This window comes from Musca autumnalis, unplaced genomic scaffold (genome assembly GCF_047663935.1).
Source record: "Musca autumnalis isolate F117 unplaced genomic scaffold, ASM4766393v1 scaffold_1, whole genome shotgun sequence".
Classification (NCBI taxonomy): Eukaryota; Metazoa; Arthropoda; class Insecta; order Diptera; family Muscidae; genus Musca; species Musca autumnalis.
This window is the reverse complement of record NW_027411644.1, coordinates 187263269-187282369: the sequence shown is the minus strand read 5'-3', so window position 1 is coordinate 187282369 and position 19101 is coordinate 187263269. Positions and strand designations below refer to the sequence as shown.

Sequence of the window (19101 nt, the reverse complement as noted above, 5' to 3'; positions counted from 1 at the left end):
AATTAGATTACAAAAAAATAAAAATTTTAATTAATAGCAAATATGTTGTCATAACAGCTAAAATTAAAAAATGCATTACTGAACTTCAATGCATTTGGTGCGGAAACTTTTTTCGCGATAGAGAAAAATTGACGCCGTATTTCATAATAGTATTCCATGCTCTACACGGCTATGTGGAGGTATTTTTTTGGTTATAGCCCTACTGTATAGCCTTCTTATAAAACAAGGTCATGCAGTACCTTGACTAACTTTAAATGAAAAAACTCAAAAACAAGAAAAAAGCGATGGAGGGATTTTTAAATAAATCGAAATGGTACTAAAGAGAATGTTGTAGCAGTGAAAATCCTCTATAAGATTTTCTTAAGTCCCATTTCGATAGGACTTGCAGCTTCCGAGCTAAATCCTGAAAACTTAAAATAAACATAAACATGTTAATCGCGGTTTGTTTAGAAATCACTACAGGGATTTTTTTATTTTTTTTTTCATCTATGTACATACATTGTAGTTTCTGAATCCGTAAAAACTTATCACCTTTAATTTTGTTCAGGCGCACCGTGTTTGACCTTTTTTTTAGATTTTGGGCCAATTTCTCGGGATTTTTTTTTGTCCTAGAAAAAATAAACTTGTTGCCAAAAAGTTAAAAACGTATCCTTAAACTACACTCTTTCTAAGCTTCGTGTGCTTCGTGTGGGACCGTACGATGTAGGCAATATTCGTACATAATCCGAGTCTGTTACAAAATAAAACCATATACAACTTTTAGACCAAATCGTTTTCTCCCTTCGATGGTAATCTTACTTACTACCCAGCTTAGTTGGTGCCGGCAGGCTTCTTTGGAGCCGTTGGGCCATTATCCCATGAAGTATGGACTTGCTCCCCAATGAAATTGCTCCGTCGTAATAGGGTCCGCAAGAAGAACTTGTTGCAAAAAAAAATTAAAACGATCCGAGACGAGCTGGTAACTTGTACCTCTTCCAAATTTTGTGTGGGAGGTACACGAAAGACTATACCGATTTAGTCCATATTCAAACCTGACCTATGCCTGGAATTATTATTACCATATGTGAAGTTATGACTAATTCGGTTACTCTCTCCGACAGTTATCCTGCGTATCATTTTAACGAACATTTTTGAACTTTTGTGGGAGAGGTACCGGAAGGAGTTGACCAATATAAACTAAGTTTGGATAAAATATTACGATACCCATAACGTTTGGCCTGAGAACTCAAAACCCTTTTAGGGGTTTAATCTATTAAGCGAAAACAATCACCTCTACTGGTAATTTCCCACAAAACAAAATTTTTCAGTAGGGTTGTAGTTAAGCAGAGGTTAAAACATATTGACAATTCGGATAAATTTTAAATTCTACAATATCAACTTGATATGTCCCCATGTCGTGACAGAGATCAAGCGCACCATTAGTTGATTCTAGCCTATATTAAATTCGAAATTGGAGAATTTCTTTGGTCCAACTGTTAGGGAATTTAGCCTCAAAAATGGAACATTTGAAAATGGAATGAGATATATACACTAGGGTTAAGACTTTTTGAGATTTTTGTCTCAAAAATGATTTCCTGTTGCACGGATGAATGGACTTTTGTCTATGAATCATCAAAATATCGTTTATTCCATTGAAAATCGATTTTAAAACAAGTAATAGAGGGCTATAGTCGGACCGGGCCGCCAATGTGATACCCTACACCACTAAACCTGGGTACTAGTTTTCCACGGAATTTATTTTATATTACTGCCGGCCATACGTACATACATACATGATAACTAGGCTGGTTTTAACTCAAAGGGAAAAATCGATGTCGGTTTTTTGAGGCGGCACCCCTATAAAATTATTAGTTTTGTTGGATTTTAAGATTGCCAAAGTTTGAGCACTATTGGAATATGTTAACACGTATCACGTATCTAGCCATAGCAATGAATTGGTAAAAATTCTCATCGATTGGACAATAAATGTGACCATATTCGTATTAATATTCGTATTAATTCACCTTTGGCCCCATACAAATTACTACGGAAACTGTGAGGCACCAGTGGCACGTGTTAACATGTTCTATTTGTGATCATACTTTGGCTACCTGAGGATCCAACAAAACTAATAATTTTAGGGCTGTGTCGCTTAAAAAATACGACAACGATTTTTTAAAACCAACCTAATGATAACATATAACGTAATTACTGGAAACGTTAGATGTTATTTTCCTTATCTTATAATGGATAGATGGATTGCTTCTTAAAAACATAAAATTTGTATTAAGAAAAATACCTATATAATAGCTTTCGGCGACTTTTACGGCAGCGACTAATACAAAAACGACCAATATTTCGAGCATTATATTACTTTTTTCCAAAGGTGTCACAAAATCTTCAATACCCCGTGCATAATTGTAATTTACCTAAATTTAAAAACTGGGAATATCTCTATCATGACTTAAAAAAATGTCTATCATGATTGCGACATTTTGTAACAGGCAAGGTAAATATATTTCCTTACAAACAAGCCAAAGCAATAAAGGAACCTACTTATATCTTAGACAGTAGCTGCGTTATCTAACCGCTACATTGATGTAATTTGACGGAATAAGTCTCACAGAAATGAAAATAAGTTCCAAAAATTAAATTAGGATACATTTCCCACAAAAGTTATGGTCAATTCCACCCGTAAAATACTATCTGATCATTATTCAAAATTATTGGCATCTTCCTTTACTAAAACTCTTACCTTGTGCAAAATTTTGACAGTTTTGAGCTATAACTGCAACCTCTAGCGTGATCATGGTTGCACTATACACAACCTAAACAGAGGGATCCTCTGTTATCTCGCCAGCATAATTGACATCAATGGAAAGGTTAAAAATTAGTCTTACGAATTCGACTTACGGTGGATATAAGATGTATATTAAAAATTTTATCACTTTTCACCGAAAAGTTTCGGTCCATTTAACCCGCTAAATATTATCTGATCACTATTTTAAAATGCAAGCTTCTTCCTTATTGTAAAACCCAAATTTTACTTAAAATTTTGCGCAGATAGGACAATTATTGGGGCCTACAGACCCGCTGCAAAATCTAATAAAAATTTAGTTTTTTTTGTTTTCATCCCCGGTCTGAACCCGACCTTCATGCAAAATTTTGTGACGATTGGTCCATAATTGCGGCCTGTAGTGTGATTACAATTTTTAATTGACGGATGGACGGACACACGTCTCAAAATCGCTTTATCTCGTAGAGATATGCATTTTGGTATACCACATGGGGGCATGGGGGGTCTACGACGAATATTTCGCGGTGTTACATGAATTTTCGGAAAAACAAACTTATAATACCCTTTCCACATAGTGTGTACGATATAAACATATTTTTTTTTTTTTGAACAAATGTATAAAAAAAATTTTCTCTCAAAAAATATTTTCTGTTGCACGAATGAATAAACTTAAGCTTACTAATAACTAAAATAACGTTTATTCAATTCAAATATTAAAAATGGTCATGCACAAACCACATAGAAAAAATGCTATTTTTTTTCTTTGTTTAAAAATTTTATCTTTGGAAAGCGTTTACGACATTTTTATGATTCTCAGAATTAAGAAAATTAGTGAGAAACAAATGTTATGTCAGTTTGGTTATCTCATGTGACTCCAAAGTTTATTTTCAATTATATATCTGCTTATAGTGAACGAACTGGTAGTTCGGTTACGATTTGTAGCAAAAGTCCTGAAAATACCGAAAATCAGGAAGTTACATTATATACACCAAAACATGGACCTATGTTGACAATTTTTGGTGGAGATATGTTGTTCACATTATATTTACATTAAGACAATGTTTAGATTGCCAAACACCACAAAATATTAGAAAATTTGCAGATGCATTTTGCGATTCGTATTTTCCAGATATTATATCCTGCTGATTAATTGCAGCCGTTTAACAGAATAAAATATTTGTTCCGTAATGACACCGATTAAATATTTCCTATTTATTCTATATTTTTTCTATATTTTATTATGCCAGAAAAAAGTTTCAGAAGTACTTTTGTACGGCACCTCATGGTCGGCTTGCATTAATGTGCTGAATCTTCGTCACCTTTTCTCCCACATTTAAATAAAGACAAAAAAATAATTTTAATTAAATTAATCCATCACATTTCTTTATTCAGCTATAACAACTAACAATCACAGTCATTCCGATTTTATCTAATAAGCGTAAGAGATAAGGGGAGATGCGAAAGTAGTTTTCACAACAGCTGGGCCAGCAACAACGGGAGCAGGGACGGCAGCCTTAACTACAGGGGCAGCGGCATAAGCAGCTGGGGCAGCATAGCCGAAGTGGGCGGGGGCAACAGTCTTGACCACTGGAGCAGCAGCATAGGCAGCGGGGGCAGCATAAGTGAAGGGAGCGGTGGCGTAGGCAGCCTTGACAACAGGGGCAGCGGCGGCATATGTGAAGGGAGCAGCAACGGCAGCCTTAACAACTGGGGCAGCTACGGCAGTCTTGACAACGGGGGCAGCAGCAACAGCAGCTACCAAAGGTTCACGACGGACAACAGCGTTGAAACCATTGATGGGGTCAGAGGTGTAGTCAACAATGCGTCTGTAACCATCAGCATCATTCAAAGAGTATTGACCTTGGACGAAACCACCATCACGGGTTTCAACAGCGGTCTTGGAGTCACCAGAGATTGCATCCTTAACAGCATAACCGTAAGAATATTGGGGATGGGGATCGTATTCCTCAACTTTAGCAACAGCGGCTAAGGGAGCAGCTGGAAGAACACCGGCGCTGGCAACAGCTAAGAGAGCAGCGAACAAAGTGATGAACTAGAAAAATAAAAATTGTCTCCGTTAATATCCAATATCCAATGATGTTTTTTAAATCCATTCTGTTGTGTTGAAAAAATCCTTACTTTGAAAGCCATTTTTTATAAATTTAAGGTTGGTTTGTTTTGATATGCTCTAAATACCAAAGGTAGATGTGAACTGTGTCGTCTGTTAAGCTTGACTTGTCTTTTATATAAAAAGACGCACAAATTAATCAAAACAAGATACGCCACCAAATAAATATCAACAAATAAGCTGCGACAAAATTAATGTGTACAATTGAGAAAACGCTGTCGAACAGAACGTTGATGGAATATTAACATCTAATTTGTGTTACCATTAATCGAACGGTATTAAATGACTAATCATTTGTTGAGTACAGAGGTCAATGTCCAATCGAAATGTTTGTTATTTATTTACATAAGTATAGATTTATTTACAAATTGGCGTTTGACAATTTCTTTCTCTAAAAATCTACCGTCTGCGGTCTTTGATCCTTTCCTTTAAAAACCCATTTTATGAGGCCGTTGCACAGTGGATTCACTTGTATGGAGAAAGTGGCCAAAAATATTTAGAGTGTAAAAATCAAGCGAAGAGTGTTTTAAGAAACCACGAGCTTGACATTCTCCCCCGTTTCCCCTCTGGAGGGGGTATACTGTAAAATTTGTTTTAGGTGGTTAATGCAAAATGACACGAACAAAGGTCCCGATTATCTTATGATGCAAAAATAGGCTTAAGGGAACAAAACAATCTCCAAAACAACATAAAATACAACCAATTTCTTCTTCTTCTTTATTTACTCATCCGTTATCCGGATATAAGTGATCGTACAATTCATCTTTTTTTAATATTTATCGCATTTTAATTATTATCTTATTGTATAATGGTTGTGAGCTCTCTGTGTTTTGCAGCATTCAGCAGATCAGTTTCGTTGGTATAACCTGTCCAGTCCATGATATTTTTGAGCCAGGATCTTTCTTTCCTTCCTCTAGCTGGCCTTTCTTCAATTTTTTCCCTTCAGAATTGCTTGTAAAATTATGTATTTGTTGTTCCTTAATACATGTCCCAGATACGCTATTTTGCGCCTTTTTATAGTTGTTATTAATTGCCGGCTTATATTCATCCTTCTTAGTACTTCGTCATTAGACATTTTCGCAGTCCATGGTATTTTCAGTACTCGCCGGTAAATCCATATTTCAAAGGATTCCAATTTTCTTTCATCAGAGGATTTGAGCGTCCAAACTTCTGTTCCATATAACAGCATGGGTTTTTTTCTGCTAATGATCATGTACTTCGTCTTCTTCATGTTGATTTTAAGACCATATTTCTCACTTACACGTGCCAGTTTCTCTACTAGTTTTTGTAGACCGGATATGCTCCCTGCCAGTAACGTAGCATCGTCCGCATACCTTATATTATTGATTAGTTTCCCATGAATTCTGATTCCGATGTTTTCTCCTTCGAGTGTTTCTTTGAATATTTTCTCTGAATACACGTTGAATAACAGGGGAGATAAAAGGCATCCCTGTCTAACACCCCTTGATATGGCAATTTCTTTTGTGGGTTCTCCACTTACGTCAATTCGTGCCGACTGATTCCAATAAAGACTTTTAATGCACTGGAGTTCGTTTTCTGGTATTCCAATAGTATTCAAGATTTCTATTAATTTGTCATGTTTGACGGTGTCGAATGCCTTTTCATAGTCAATAAAACACATGAACACATCCTTCTAGACATCTCTACATTTCTGTGTTACAACTTGAATGCAGTATAATGCTTCTCTTGTGCCCATTCCTTCTTTAAACCCAAATTGGGTATTTCCCATGTGTGCTTCACATGTAGTATATATTCTGCTATGAATTATTTTTAGAAATATCTTCAAAGCATGACTCATTAAGCTAATGAGTCTAAAGTCACTGCATTTCTTTGCATTATTTATCTTGGGAATTGCGATGAAGGTGGATTTGAGCCATTCTTCTGGATAGTTTCCAGTGTTATATATGTGGTTAAAAAGGTTGATTAATAGTTGTACGTTATTGGAATCAATAAGCTTTAGCAATTCTGATGGGATTTCGTCCGGTCCTGTAGCCTTTTTATCTTTCAAGGATTTTATAGCGCATTCTACTTCGTTCCGTGTTATAGGTGTTCCCCTTCTTGAAATTTGCAAAACCTCTCCATAAGGTGATCGTTCGTTATCAGTAAAAAGATTTGTAATGTATTCCTCCCATATCTGCTTCTTTCCATCCAAGTCAAAGACAGCTTCATTGTTTTCGTTAATTAAAACTGGATTAGATATTTTCTTTCTATATACACCGACGGATTCCTTTAGTTTCTTGTGGAGGTTGAAATCATCATGTATACTTTGTAAGAATTCAATTTCCTGGCATTTGGCATTCAATAGACAATTTTTGGCTGATCGGGTCGCGGATCGTATTTCCCTGTTTATCTCCCAGTATTTTTCATAATTTTTATTTTTGTACTTGCTTCGTTCATTCCATAGTTCTCGAATCTCGGCGGTAATCCATTCTTCTGTTCTTGATGGTGTTCTCTTTCCCAGAATGTTCTTTGCAGTCGTGTTTATAACATCTTTCACCTTGTTCCACAATGTGTGCACATTTTCTTCATTCAACTGTTGTAATTGTCTATTAATATTGTTTTGTAGCTCGTTTTTAATTGCCGAGTCTTTAAGTTTTTCTATATTCAGTTTATTTTGAGGCAGTTTTGTCCGATTCGATGGAAGTTTAATTCGTATATTTGCGACGAGTAAGTTGTGGTCCGACGGCACATCTGCTCCTGGATATGTCGAACATTTTGTAACACTGGAGAAATATCTTTTATTTATTAGGATGTAGTCTATTTGGTTTCTCGCAATTTGGCTTTCATTGTCCTGTGGGGATTTCCAGGTGTATAACCGTCTGGGATGTAGGGAAAAACACGTATTACTCACTTTCATACAATATTCCTGACAGAATTGCACTAGCCTATCCCCTCTATCATTTCGTTCGCCTAGGCCATATTTTCCTCTAATATTTTTAACTTCTTGGTTTCCGACCTTGGCATTAAAGTCTCCTTGTATTATTGTTATTTCATGTTTTTTTGCCATCTTTAATAACTGCGCTATATCACTATAAAATTCTTCAACTTCATTCATATTTGCATCTCCAGTGGGAGCATAGACTTGTATGATATTAATATTTAGCGGTTTTCCACTTATTTTTATCAACATTGTCCTGTCTGACATTGGAACAAATCCCGTGATACATGCCGCTATATGATTTTTAACAATATTACATACTCCTCTTCGGTGAACACCCATCTGGTTTCCTGAATGATACACCGTCATATTTTCTGATTTGAAATCACCGCATTCCGTCCACCATGTTTCGCTGACACCTAAGATATCAATTTGGAGTCGGTTCATCTCGCTTATTGTGTTATTAAGTTTTCCACTTTCGTAAAGACTTCTCACATTCCAAGTTCCAATTACAAGTTTTTGTTTAGTTTTACCTCCGGGGATTCTTAGCACCCTCTTTTGGCCGGAGACTGAAGGCCGTTTGTTTTGCGTTGTATTGTTCATGTTTTGTACGATTTTCAAGTGATTATACATCAGTGGTTTCCCCTTGCCTTCTGATGGGTTTATAGTTTCCTTCTATATTTCAGCCGCCCGACTGGAGTACAGACGCTGCTTGCTGCCGCCGAATCTCGATCAGACGCTGCCTTTTTCCCTTTTTTTTGGTTCGCCCCGCATATTTTATTTTTGCGGTACTCGCCATATCAGATGAGCGTTCCCCTATCCACCACCTGGGGAGGCGTCCGATGGGAGAAAAAAAGACGAAAAAAACTCCGCACGGAACAACCAATTTAGCGGATTAAAAAAATCAACATTTTTGTCTGAAAATTGGCAAAATTTTTAATATAGATCTTATAGCGTTCTTCCTGGAAGGCACGTACCGCCAACGTAATACAAATTTGGAAGAAGATTTCTTCATCTTGCCACTGATGCCAATAATGTTAATGTACGTGGTCAGATAACTGAGTTATACGCTAATATATCCATAGAAACCCTATTATAGGGCAGCTTTAGTCCGTGACCCACCATTTATAGTCTGGCACTAGATGGCAGCTGATTTTAATACTGAACAATCTTAAACCCATGACCTACTTTGGACAATTATTCCCGAGGTGGGCACTGGTGGGCATCATGACTAAAACCTTAGGTCAAATTTAAGTATATGATCGAATTGGCATTACAAAATACACTAAAAAAATATGCAGCTAACTAGAATTCCACAACACGCTAAAACACTATTTTCTAATGAAAATTAAGCTGTTACCTCCTCCTTCAAAATTCACTATAATATGTTGCTATACGTATTAGTTTCGCGATATTTTGAATATATTTACTTGCACTTAAAATATAGGTTGTACTCACAACAAAAAATATTAGTCAAATGTTCCGTCTTTTGAAACTATTCTTAAGAAGATCGCGTTCGAATGAAACAAAAACTAATATATTTTTAAAAAGGTCCATGTCATAGCTGTCAGATTTGCCAGATGTTGTACCAAAATTTTGACATTAATTTTTTTTATTTTTGGCCAATGGGTGGATCCACTGTGCGTTGGGTGGTGGAAAAAAGTCTTTTAAAGATCCACTTTATGCGGCCTTTGGGAGGTGGGAAAAAGTATTTTAAAGATCCACTTTATGCGGCCTTTGGGAGGTGGGAAAAAAGTATTTTAAAGATTCGCGGCTTGTGGTCTTTGAGTGGTGGAAAAAAGTCTTTTAAAGATCCACGTTTTGTGGTCTTTGGGCGTTGGAAAATTGTTCCTTTAAAAATCAACGTTTTGTGGTCTTTGTGTGTTAGAAAATGTCCTTTAAAAATCCACGATTTGCGGTGTTTGGGCGTTGGAAAAAATTTCCTTTAAAAATCCATTTTTTGTGTTGGATAAAATTTCCTTTAAAAATCTACGTTTTGTGGTCTTTGGGTGTTGAAAAAAATCCTTTAAAAATCCGCGTTTCGTGGTCTTTGGGTGTTGAAAAAAAATCCTTTAAAAATCCACGTTTTGTGGTCTTTGGGTGTTGAAAAAATTTCCTTATAAATCGAACTTTTGTGGTCTTTGGGTGTAGGAAAAATTTCCTTTAAAAATCCACGTTTTGTGGTCTTTGGGCGTTGGAAAAACTTCCTTTAAAAATCCAAGTTTTGTTGTCTTTGGGTGTTGAAAAAATCTTTTAAAAATCCACGTTTTGTGGTCTTTTGGTGTTGGAAAAATGTCCTTTAAAAATCCACGTTTTGTGGTCTTTTGGTGTTGGAAAAATGTCCTTTAAAAATCCACGTTTTGTGGTATTGGGGTGTTGAAAATATTCCCTTTAAAAATTCAAGTTTTGTGTTCTTTGGGTATTGGAAAAATGTTTATATAAAAAATCCACGTTTTGTGGTCTTTGATTGTTGGAAAGTTTTCCATAAAAAATCCACGTTTTGCGGTCTTCTTTAAAAATCGAGGTTTTTGGTCTGAAGCTCCTCCGAAGAAATTTACTTTAAAATTCCACGTCGAAGTCTAAATGTCCTCCGAAGAAATTTCCTTTGTTGTCTTTGGATAGTGCAAAATAATTTGCTTTAACAATCCACGTTTTGTCGTCATTGGGTGGAGGAAAAAATTTATAGTCATAAAATATAAAAAACTTCGTGATACGAGAGTGATTGACTGACATATCAACGCAAAGGCGATACGGCTGAAGCTTAAATCTTGACATTTGGGTGAGATCCGCCCGGATCTTTTGTACTATCTCAGAATTCGCAATATACATTTACAGCAATTTCGGTCCTAGAAAGTGGAAAACCCCCCGGACTCTAGTAGGATATTTTTTGTATTTTCTAACTTCTGGAAACATGAAATTCCACTGTCAACTAATTTGGTAGGAAAATGTGACAACATCTTCAAAACAGCTTAAATCAGGTGATAACCTTTTATTAGGGCTAAACCAAAACCTGTAATGCCTGTTTTTTGCAAAGAATGTTTTGTATCTGATGGAATATTTTGTACAGGCGACCAAGCGTTATATCGAATTACATTTTTATGCTGATCAAGAATATATATTATAGGGTTTCCGACGAATATTTTCGTGCTCCCGTCTTGCTACCATGAGAATTCTAGAAAGATTTGTAAACTTTGTGCATCGTAATATGTTCATTGGTTTTAACTCAAAGGGAAAAAATCGATGACTGATTTTTTATGCGGTACCCTCCTAAAATATTTAGTTTTATTAAAAATTAAGATTGCCAAAGTTTGAGCTCAATCGGAATATGCTAACAGGTGCCACTGGGGCCTCAAAGTTTCCATGGGCCCTTTATATAGCTAATATTAAAATCTGACCCGATTTTCAAAAATTTTTGTAGGATTACTTCTTTAGCCACTACAAAGAACTGGTAAACTGCTCGATTGGACAATAAATGTGGTCTGTAGAGTGATTTTGTGAAAACTCGCCTTTGGTCCCATACAAATTCGCTTTTGGTCCAATACAAATTTTAAAGAAATCGCTCTACAGACCACATTTCTTGTCCAATCGATGAAAACAGTTTACCAGTTCTTTGTAGTGGCTAAACAAGTAATCCTACAAAAAATTTTGAAAATCGGGTCAGATTTTAATATTAGCTATATAAAGGGCCCATGGAAACTTTGAGGCCCAGTGGACCGTGTTAACATATTCCGATTGAGCTCACACTTTGGCAATCTTAATTTTTAACAAAACTAAACATTTTAGGAGGGTGCCGCATAAAAAATCCGACATCGATTTTGGAAAACCACTCTAATGTTCATGTTTGGAAATTGTTCCACACCTACTGCCACAAAAGGTAAAAAAAAATTTGATTAAATGTAGTTTAAGGGCTATGCGAGAATATTCCACACTTCCTGACATAATGACAGGAAAGCTCTAAAGCCAACTATAATGGCTGGTTGGCACTATAACAATTGAAAGGAGTAATTCCCAAGCTTAGATCAATTCCGAAGATGTACTATGTCAATCCATTCTTTCAGGTACCTTCTTAAAATAGTTCAACACCTTCATTTTTATACCCTCCACCATAGTATGGAGGGTATATTAAGTTTGTCATTCTGTTTGTAACACATCGAACTAATCATTTGCGACCCTATAAAGTATATATATTCTTGATCAGGATAAAATTCTAAGACGATCTAGCCATGTCCGTCTGTCCGTCCGTCTGTTGTAATCACTCTAGCGTCCGCAATAATTGAGATAGAATGCTGAAATTCTGCACACGAGGGTCTTTTTTCCATAGGCAGGTCAAGTTCGAAGATGGGCTACATCGGTCCACTCTTTGGTATAGCCCCCATATAACGGTACCTCCGGATTTGAGGTATTTTGACGTTCTTCGCCACATTTGCAGACCGAATTAGCTATAATTTGGCACTTAGGGTTCCTAGTGATCAACAAACTTATATCCCAAAGGATATGTTTTGGTATAGTCCCCATATAACGGTACCTCCCGATATTCGGTATTTTGAGAATTTTAGCCACAATTTTTAACCGAACTATCTGCAATTTGACATTTGAGGTTCTCAGTGGTCATGAAACATCTCCACCAAACATCGTCAACATAGGTCCATGTTTTGGTATAGCCCCCATATAACGGTACCTCCCGATATTCGGTATTTTGAGAATTTTAGCCACAATTTGTAAACGAACTATCTGCAATTTGACATTTGAGGTTCTTAGTGGTCATGGAACATCTCCACTAAACATCGTCAACATAGGTCCATATTTTGGTATAGCCCCCATATAACGGTACCTCCCGATTTTCGATATTTTGGGAATTTTAGTTACAATTTTTAACCGAACTAGCTGTAATTTGCCACTTAAGGCTCTCAGTGGTCATGAAACATCCCCAAAAAACATCGCCAACATAGGTCCAAGTTTTGGTATAGCCCCCATATAACGATACCTCCCAATATTCGATATTTTGAGAATTTTAGCTATAGTTTTTAACCGAAATAGCTGTAATTTAACATTTGAAGTTCTCAGTGGTCATAAAACATCTCCAACGAAACATCGTCAACATAGGTCCATGTTTTGGTATAGCGCCCATATAACGGTATCTCCCGATTTTCTGTATTTTGAGAATTTTAGCTGCAATTTTTAACCGAACTAGCTGTAATGATCGGTATTTTGAGAATTTTAGCCACAATTTTGTCTATTCAAAAATAATCGTCAATATAGGTCCATGTTTTGGTATATCCCCCCATATAACTGTACCTCCCGATTTTCGGGAATTTTCAGTGGTCACGAAATTTCTTCACTAAAATTCGTCAACATGGGTCCATTTTTGAGGGTCTACATTGTTTTGATGAAACTACACTCAATTTGACTCTTGAATTTCCCTGCAGCTATAAAACTTTTCCGCCAAAAAATTTAAAGATAGGTTGACTCTTTGATATAGCCCCATAGATGGTACCTTTTTATACCCTCCACCATATGATGGGGGTATATTAAGTTTGTCACTACGTTTGTAACTACTCGAAATAATCATTGTAGACCCCACAAACTATATATATTCTTGATCAGCGTGCAATTCTACATCGATATAGCCATGTCCGTCCGTCTGTCCGTCTGTCCGTCTGTCCGTCTGTGGAAATCACTCTAGCGTCCGAACGGATTGACGTAGGTTGATGAAATTTTGGGAAAATATGTTATATTTACGTAGGACTTTTGGTATTGAAAGTGGGCTATGTAGGTCCACGCTTTCGTATAGCCCCCATACAAAATGACGCGTGACGCGTCGTCGTTTTAAGGAATTTTTAAGATATTTGGCCCATTTTACCACCGAATTGGTTGTAATTTGGTACTTTGTGTCTCCAGAGGCCAAAAAATATTCCTACCAAAGTTGGGTTATATAGGTCCACGTTTTGGTATAGCCCCCATATAAGGCCCCATATAAAGTACGCGTCATTTTAATATATTTTAAATGTATTAGACCCATTTGACCACAGAATTGGTTGTAATTTGGTATTTTGTGTCTTCAGAGGCCAGAAAACATTCCTACCAAAGTTGGGTTATATAGGTCCACGTTTTGGTATAGCCCCCACATAAGGCCCCTTGAAAAGTACGCGTCATTTTGATATATTTTGAATATATTAGACCCACTTAACCAAAGAATCGGTTGTAACTTTGTATTTTGTGTTTCTAGAGGCTAAGAAACATTTCTACCATAAAATGTTTATATAGGTCCACGTGTTGATATAGCCCCCATAATACAATATCTCCCGATTTTCGATATTTTGAACGTTTTAGCCTCATTATCACACCGAGATGGCTGAAATTTGGTATTTAGTCTTCTTTAGGCGTATAAAACTTTCCCCCAGAAATTTGTAGGTATAGGTCCACGCCATCATATAGCCCCCATAGAACGGTAACTTCCGAATTTCGGTATTTTGAAGGTTGTGGCCACATTAATCCACCGAAATGGCTGAAATTTGTGGTGGAGGGTATAAAAAGTTCGGCCCGACCGAACTTAACGCTTTTCTTACTTGTTTTAGATTAGATTAGATAACACTGTGCAACAAAATGGTGGTGAAAGTCTGGGACACGGAAAATTCCTCTTGGGGAAGAAAGGCCTTGGAGGGTATATTATGTACCCCGAAGGACAGATCGGCCGTGAGTCGAACTTCCGCGCGTGATAAAAATTTTCGTTAGAGACCCTGTGGGCCATCAGGAATTAGCGTTTTATCTTTGTTCACTGTTGCTTAAGTGCTCTACAAAAACAACAAAGATATAATGCTAATTCATGTTGGCTTACAGGGTCTCTTGAAAAACTTCATCACGCCATAACGCGGAAGTTCGACTCACGGCGCATCTGTCCTTCGGGGTTTTTAATATACACACACCAAGGGCTTTCATCTCCAAAAGGAATTATCTCTGCCCCAACATTTGTGTCCACAGTGTAATTTAAGCAATAGTGGGAGACAGTAGGAGTATATCCATTGTCGAAAAGTTGTAAAAGGACCCTAAGTATTCCATTTAAATTAAAACTATTTTATGGTGGAGGGTATAAAAAGTTCGGCCCGGCCGAACTTAACGACTTTTTACTTGTTTCATTTAATTTTATATTACTTTTGGATCGTGTTGATATTTGTTATCATGACTACGACAGTATAATTATTTTCTAGGGGAAGCCAATACTTCCCGAATATATATTGCCACTTCTTCATACATCTCCGGCACAAAATTGCAGTTTACTCCAGGGTTTGCCTGATAGTAGTAAGTCCCAAAAATCGCAACCAAGTAATGTATGAAGGATTATGGATTCTTGTAATGTATGAAGGATTGTGGATTTTATACTTGTAGACTGTGTTGATTGGGTTAGTTGTCACCACTTTTAAAGACACCGTACCTACCCCTTTTGGAAACTTCCAGAGAAAATAGATTTTTAGTCAGTGCTAGCGAACAAAATCATGTAGCAGTTAGTATCAGGCGTATAGTCACCGTATTGGATGCTTCTCTTTCTTCTCAAAATGTATTTATGTATATTTTAACATTCTTCTTCTTTCTTCCCAAAGCCCGTATTCAAATAACAACAAAAGCTATTTCAATTAAATTAATTCATCACATTTCTTTATTCAGCTATAACAACTAACAAACACAATCAGTCCGATTTTATCTAATAAGCGTAAGAGATAAGGGGAGATGCGAAAGAAGTTTTGACGACAGCTGGGCCAGCAACAACGGGAGCGGGGAGGGCAGCCTTGACAACGGGGGCAGCGGCATATGCAGGGGGGGCAGCATAACCGAAATGGGCGGGGGCAACAGCCTTGACTACTGGGGCAGCAGCATAGGCAGCAGGGGCAGCATAAGAGAAGGGAGCGGTAGCATAGGCAGCCTTTACAACAGGGGCAGCAGCGGCATAGGTGAAGGGAGCAGCAACGGCAGCCTTAACAACAGGAGCGGGGGCGGCAACGACGGGAGCGGCTACGGCAGCCTTGACAACGGGAGCAGCGGCAACAGCAGCTACCAAAGGTTCACGACGGACAACAGCGTTGAAACCATTGATGGGGTCAGAGGTGTAGTCAACAATGCGTCTGTAACCATCAGCATCATTCAAAGAGTATTGGCCTCGAACGAAACCACCATCACGAGTTTCAACAGCGGTCTTGGAATCACCGGAGATGGCATCCTTAACATCATAACCGTAAGAGTATTGTGGATGAGGGTCGTATTCTTCGACTTTAGCAACGGCGGCCAAGGGAGCAGCTGGGAGAACACCGGCGCTGGCAACAGCTACGAGAGCAGCGAACAAAGTGATGAACTAAAAAATTAAAAATTCCTATGTTAATATCCAGTATCCAAGGATGTTTGTTAAATATAAATTCATGCTGTTGGGTTGAACAAATCCTTACTTTGAAAGCCATTTTTAATAGATTTGAGGTTGGTTTGTTTTGATATGCTCTAAATACCAAAGGTATATATGAACTGTGTCGTTTTTAAGCTCGGTTTGGCTTTTATATAAAAAGACACAAAAAATTTGCTAAAACAAAAGACCACACCAAATAAGTATCTATAGAAAAAGCTGTGACAAAATTAAGGTGTACAATTGAGAAAACGCTGCCGAGCAGAACGTTAATTGAATATTAACGTACTAAATGGGTTGTTACCATTAATCGAAAGGTAGTAAATGACTAATCGTTTGACGAGCATTGGGTGTACGCCCACTTAAGATTTTGTTGTTGGATATACATAATTAATATTATGTTATTGGTATTGCAGTTCTTGCATTACCTATCCAAATAGGTTTGCTATTAATTGTCTATATAAATAAGGCTAAAAGGTTTGAAACCGGCAAAATCGACGGAAGCTATTTAACTTGTTTTATGTTGCTACCTTTCTGTTCTACTTTTATTTCATAACTGATGTTCTCTGCTTCAATATTTCCGTCACGACATTTGGTGCTATCATAGTTGAAAATTTTCTCTTGGTTAATGTAATTTGCAAAGTCGTGTGAGCTTTGTATGGACACCAAATTCAGACTTGGAATTCCATTCGACGTATGTGTTTGTCGCCAGAAGCCTTCTTCTTCTTCTTTATTTGCGGATCCGTTTTTCGGATATTAGGTGACCATACAATGTTATAGTATTACATCTGAATATTTTATATTATGAAATTATTGACAGCTCTCGGTTTTTAGCAGCATGTAGCAGATTTGTTTCACATCTGTATCCTGTCCACTCTTGGATGTTACTTAGCCAGTATATCTCTCTTCTGCCTCTTGGTCGTTGTCCTTCTATGGTACATTTAATAATACATTGCATAAACTTGTATTTATCATTCCTCATCAAGTGTCCAAGGTATGCGGTTTTTCTTGATTTGACAGTGTGCAAGAGTTGTCTGTCGAGATGCATTCGTCTTAGAATATCTTGGTTTGAAGTGTGTGATGTATAAGGCACCGCCAGAAGCCTTACAGTCTACAAATATATCGTATATATCAATCTAATTCTATTGAGTCTTCTTCTAAATTTACCACAATGTGAAGACGTGGTCATTTAAATTAAAAATATTAATGGTATATAAATAAAAAATGGTGACAAAATTAAACGTCAAAGGTTTAATTTGGCAGATTCCATCATGAAGAAGAATATACTTATTGAGGCTGAGCGAAAAATTATTTTCTAGTTTAAAGTTCATTTATTAATAGAACACTGTAATTTAATTTTTTTAATTATTTTTTATTACAGTTTTTTATTTAACTTGCTTTGTGGTATGTTTAGTTCAAATCTAGTAACTCATTTTCCAGGCAGTTGCAGTTGACCAATCGAACTTAAACTTTGAACACTTTTCTGATCCCATTGGTCACAGAATATCTCAACCAACAATTTTTAACATACTTTCATGTTTGAGGGTTTAAGCAAACATTTTTTACCGAAGTACCTGTAATTTGACGTTTGAGGTTCCCAGCGGTCACAAAACATTTCCACCAAAAATTGTCAACATAGGTCCATGTGTCGGTATAGCCTGCATATAACTGTACGTCCCGACTTTCGTTGTTTTTTTGGATATTAGATAAAAATTTTAACCGAACTAGCTATAATTTGCTATTTGAGGTTTTCAGTGGTCACAAAACATATTCACCAATAATTGTAAGCACATGCCCATGCTTTGGTATTGCCCACATATGTATAACGGCACTTTCTATAATAGGTATTTCGAGAATTGTATCTACTTTTTTATCGAACTACCTGTTATTTGACATTTGGGTTTCCCAGTGGTCACAAAACTTCTCCATCAAAAATAGTCAACACAGTCCATGTTTTGGTATAGCCCCCATATAAAGGTAGTCGGGTGGTACCTTCATTGTTTTTATGGATTTTAGCTAAAATTTTTAACCGAACTTGCTGTAATTTGCCAGTTGAGGTTCCCAGTGTTCACAAAATGTATCCACCAAAAATTGTGAACATAGGTCCATGTTTTGGTATAACCTCCATGTAACGGTACCACCCAATCATATGTTAGGTTAGGTTGAAAAGAGGGGTGATATAGGATCACCACATGTCCGTGTGGACATACACTTAAGCCAATAAGGAGGCCTGTTGTGCGCTCTAATTTGGAGTCAGGATGAGGTTGTATAATTAAGCATATGAAATCATTAGTTAAATTCCTGAATAATTTATTGACTTTACTTTAGGATTTCTGACATATTGACATAGTCTCTTAATTTTTTGAGCTCGATTGTCCTGAATTGGTCGAGTCCTTGTAATATGTCGCTCCATAGTAGCTGGGTTTGTGAAGGACTGACAGTGACAGAGGTAGTGTTCCAACGTTTCGCCGTCCTCTCCGCATGCTCTGCATTCACTGTTTTCTGCATAACCTATTTTGTGCAGATGCGCTTGTAGCCCCAGGTGTCCTTTACGGATGCCCGTCAGTCTACTAATGTCTTTTTTACTCAGTAAAAGAAGTCCCTTTGTTTTGTCCTCGTCTGGGCCTCCCCCATAGGGTTTTTGTGTTTTTTCCCTTCTCTTCTCTACTCTACTCCAGAGGGATATAAGTGCAACTTTTGCCCATACCTTTAGCTCTATACGCGTCGCTTTTAAGGGCTTGGCGTTTTCTAGGCTCACTGTAGGTTGCTCCCTGGCTTGCTTTGCCAAGGAGTTTGCTATTTCATTACCCCTAATCCCTATATGCCCTGGTACCCATATAATGTTTACAGTGCCATTTTGGGAGTAGTTGTTTATAGACTCTCTACATTCCAAAACACTTCTAGATTTCACTGTC

General features: G+C 37.1%; 2 protein-coding genes across 2 annotated transcripts; both read right to left on the bottom strand.

Annotated features, from left to right (window-relative positions):
* Positions 1-4160: 4160 nt before the first annotated feature.
* Positions 4161-4981, bottom strand: LOC141388830 (cuticle protein-like). Its single transcript, XM_073959250.1, has 2 exons — positions 4916-4981; positions 4161-4829 (listed from the first exon to the last, which is right to left on the bottom strand). Exons 1-2 carry the CDS (start codon positions 4925-4927, stop codon positions 4206-4208), a joined length of 636 nt encoding a protein of 211 aa, XP_073815351.1. The 5' UTR covers positions 4928-4981; the 3' UTR covers positions 4161-4205.
* Positions 4982-15499: 10518 nt separating this feature from the next.
* LOC141388829 (uncharacterized) lies at positions 15500-16247 on the bottom strand. The gene is made up of 2 exons (XM_073959249.1): positions 16236-16247; positions 15500-16144 (listed from the first exon to the last, which is right to left on the bottom strand). The coding sequence occupies exons 1-2, from the start codon at positions 16245-16247 to the stop codon at positions 15500-15502; spliced, it is 657 nt and encodes a 218-aa protein (XP_073815350.1).
* Between the last annotated feature and the right edge of the window lie 2854 nt (positions 16248-19101).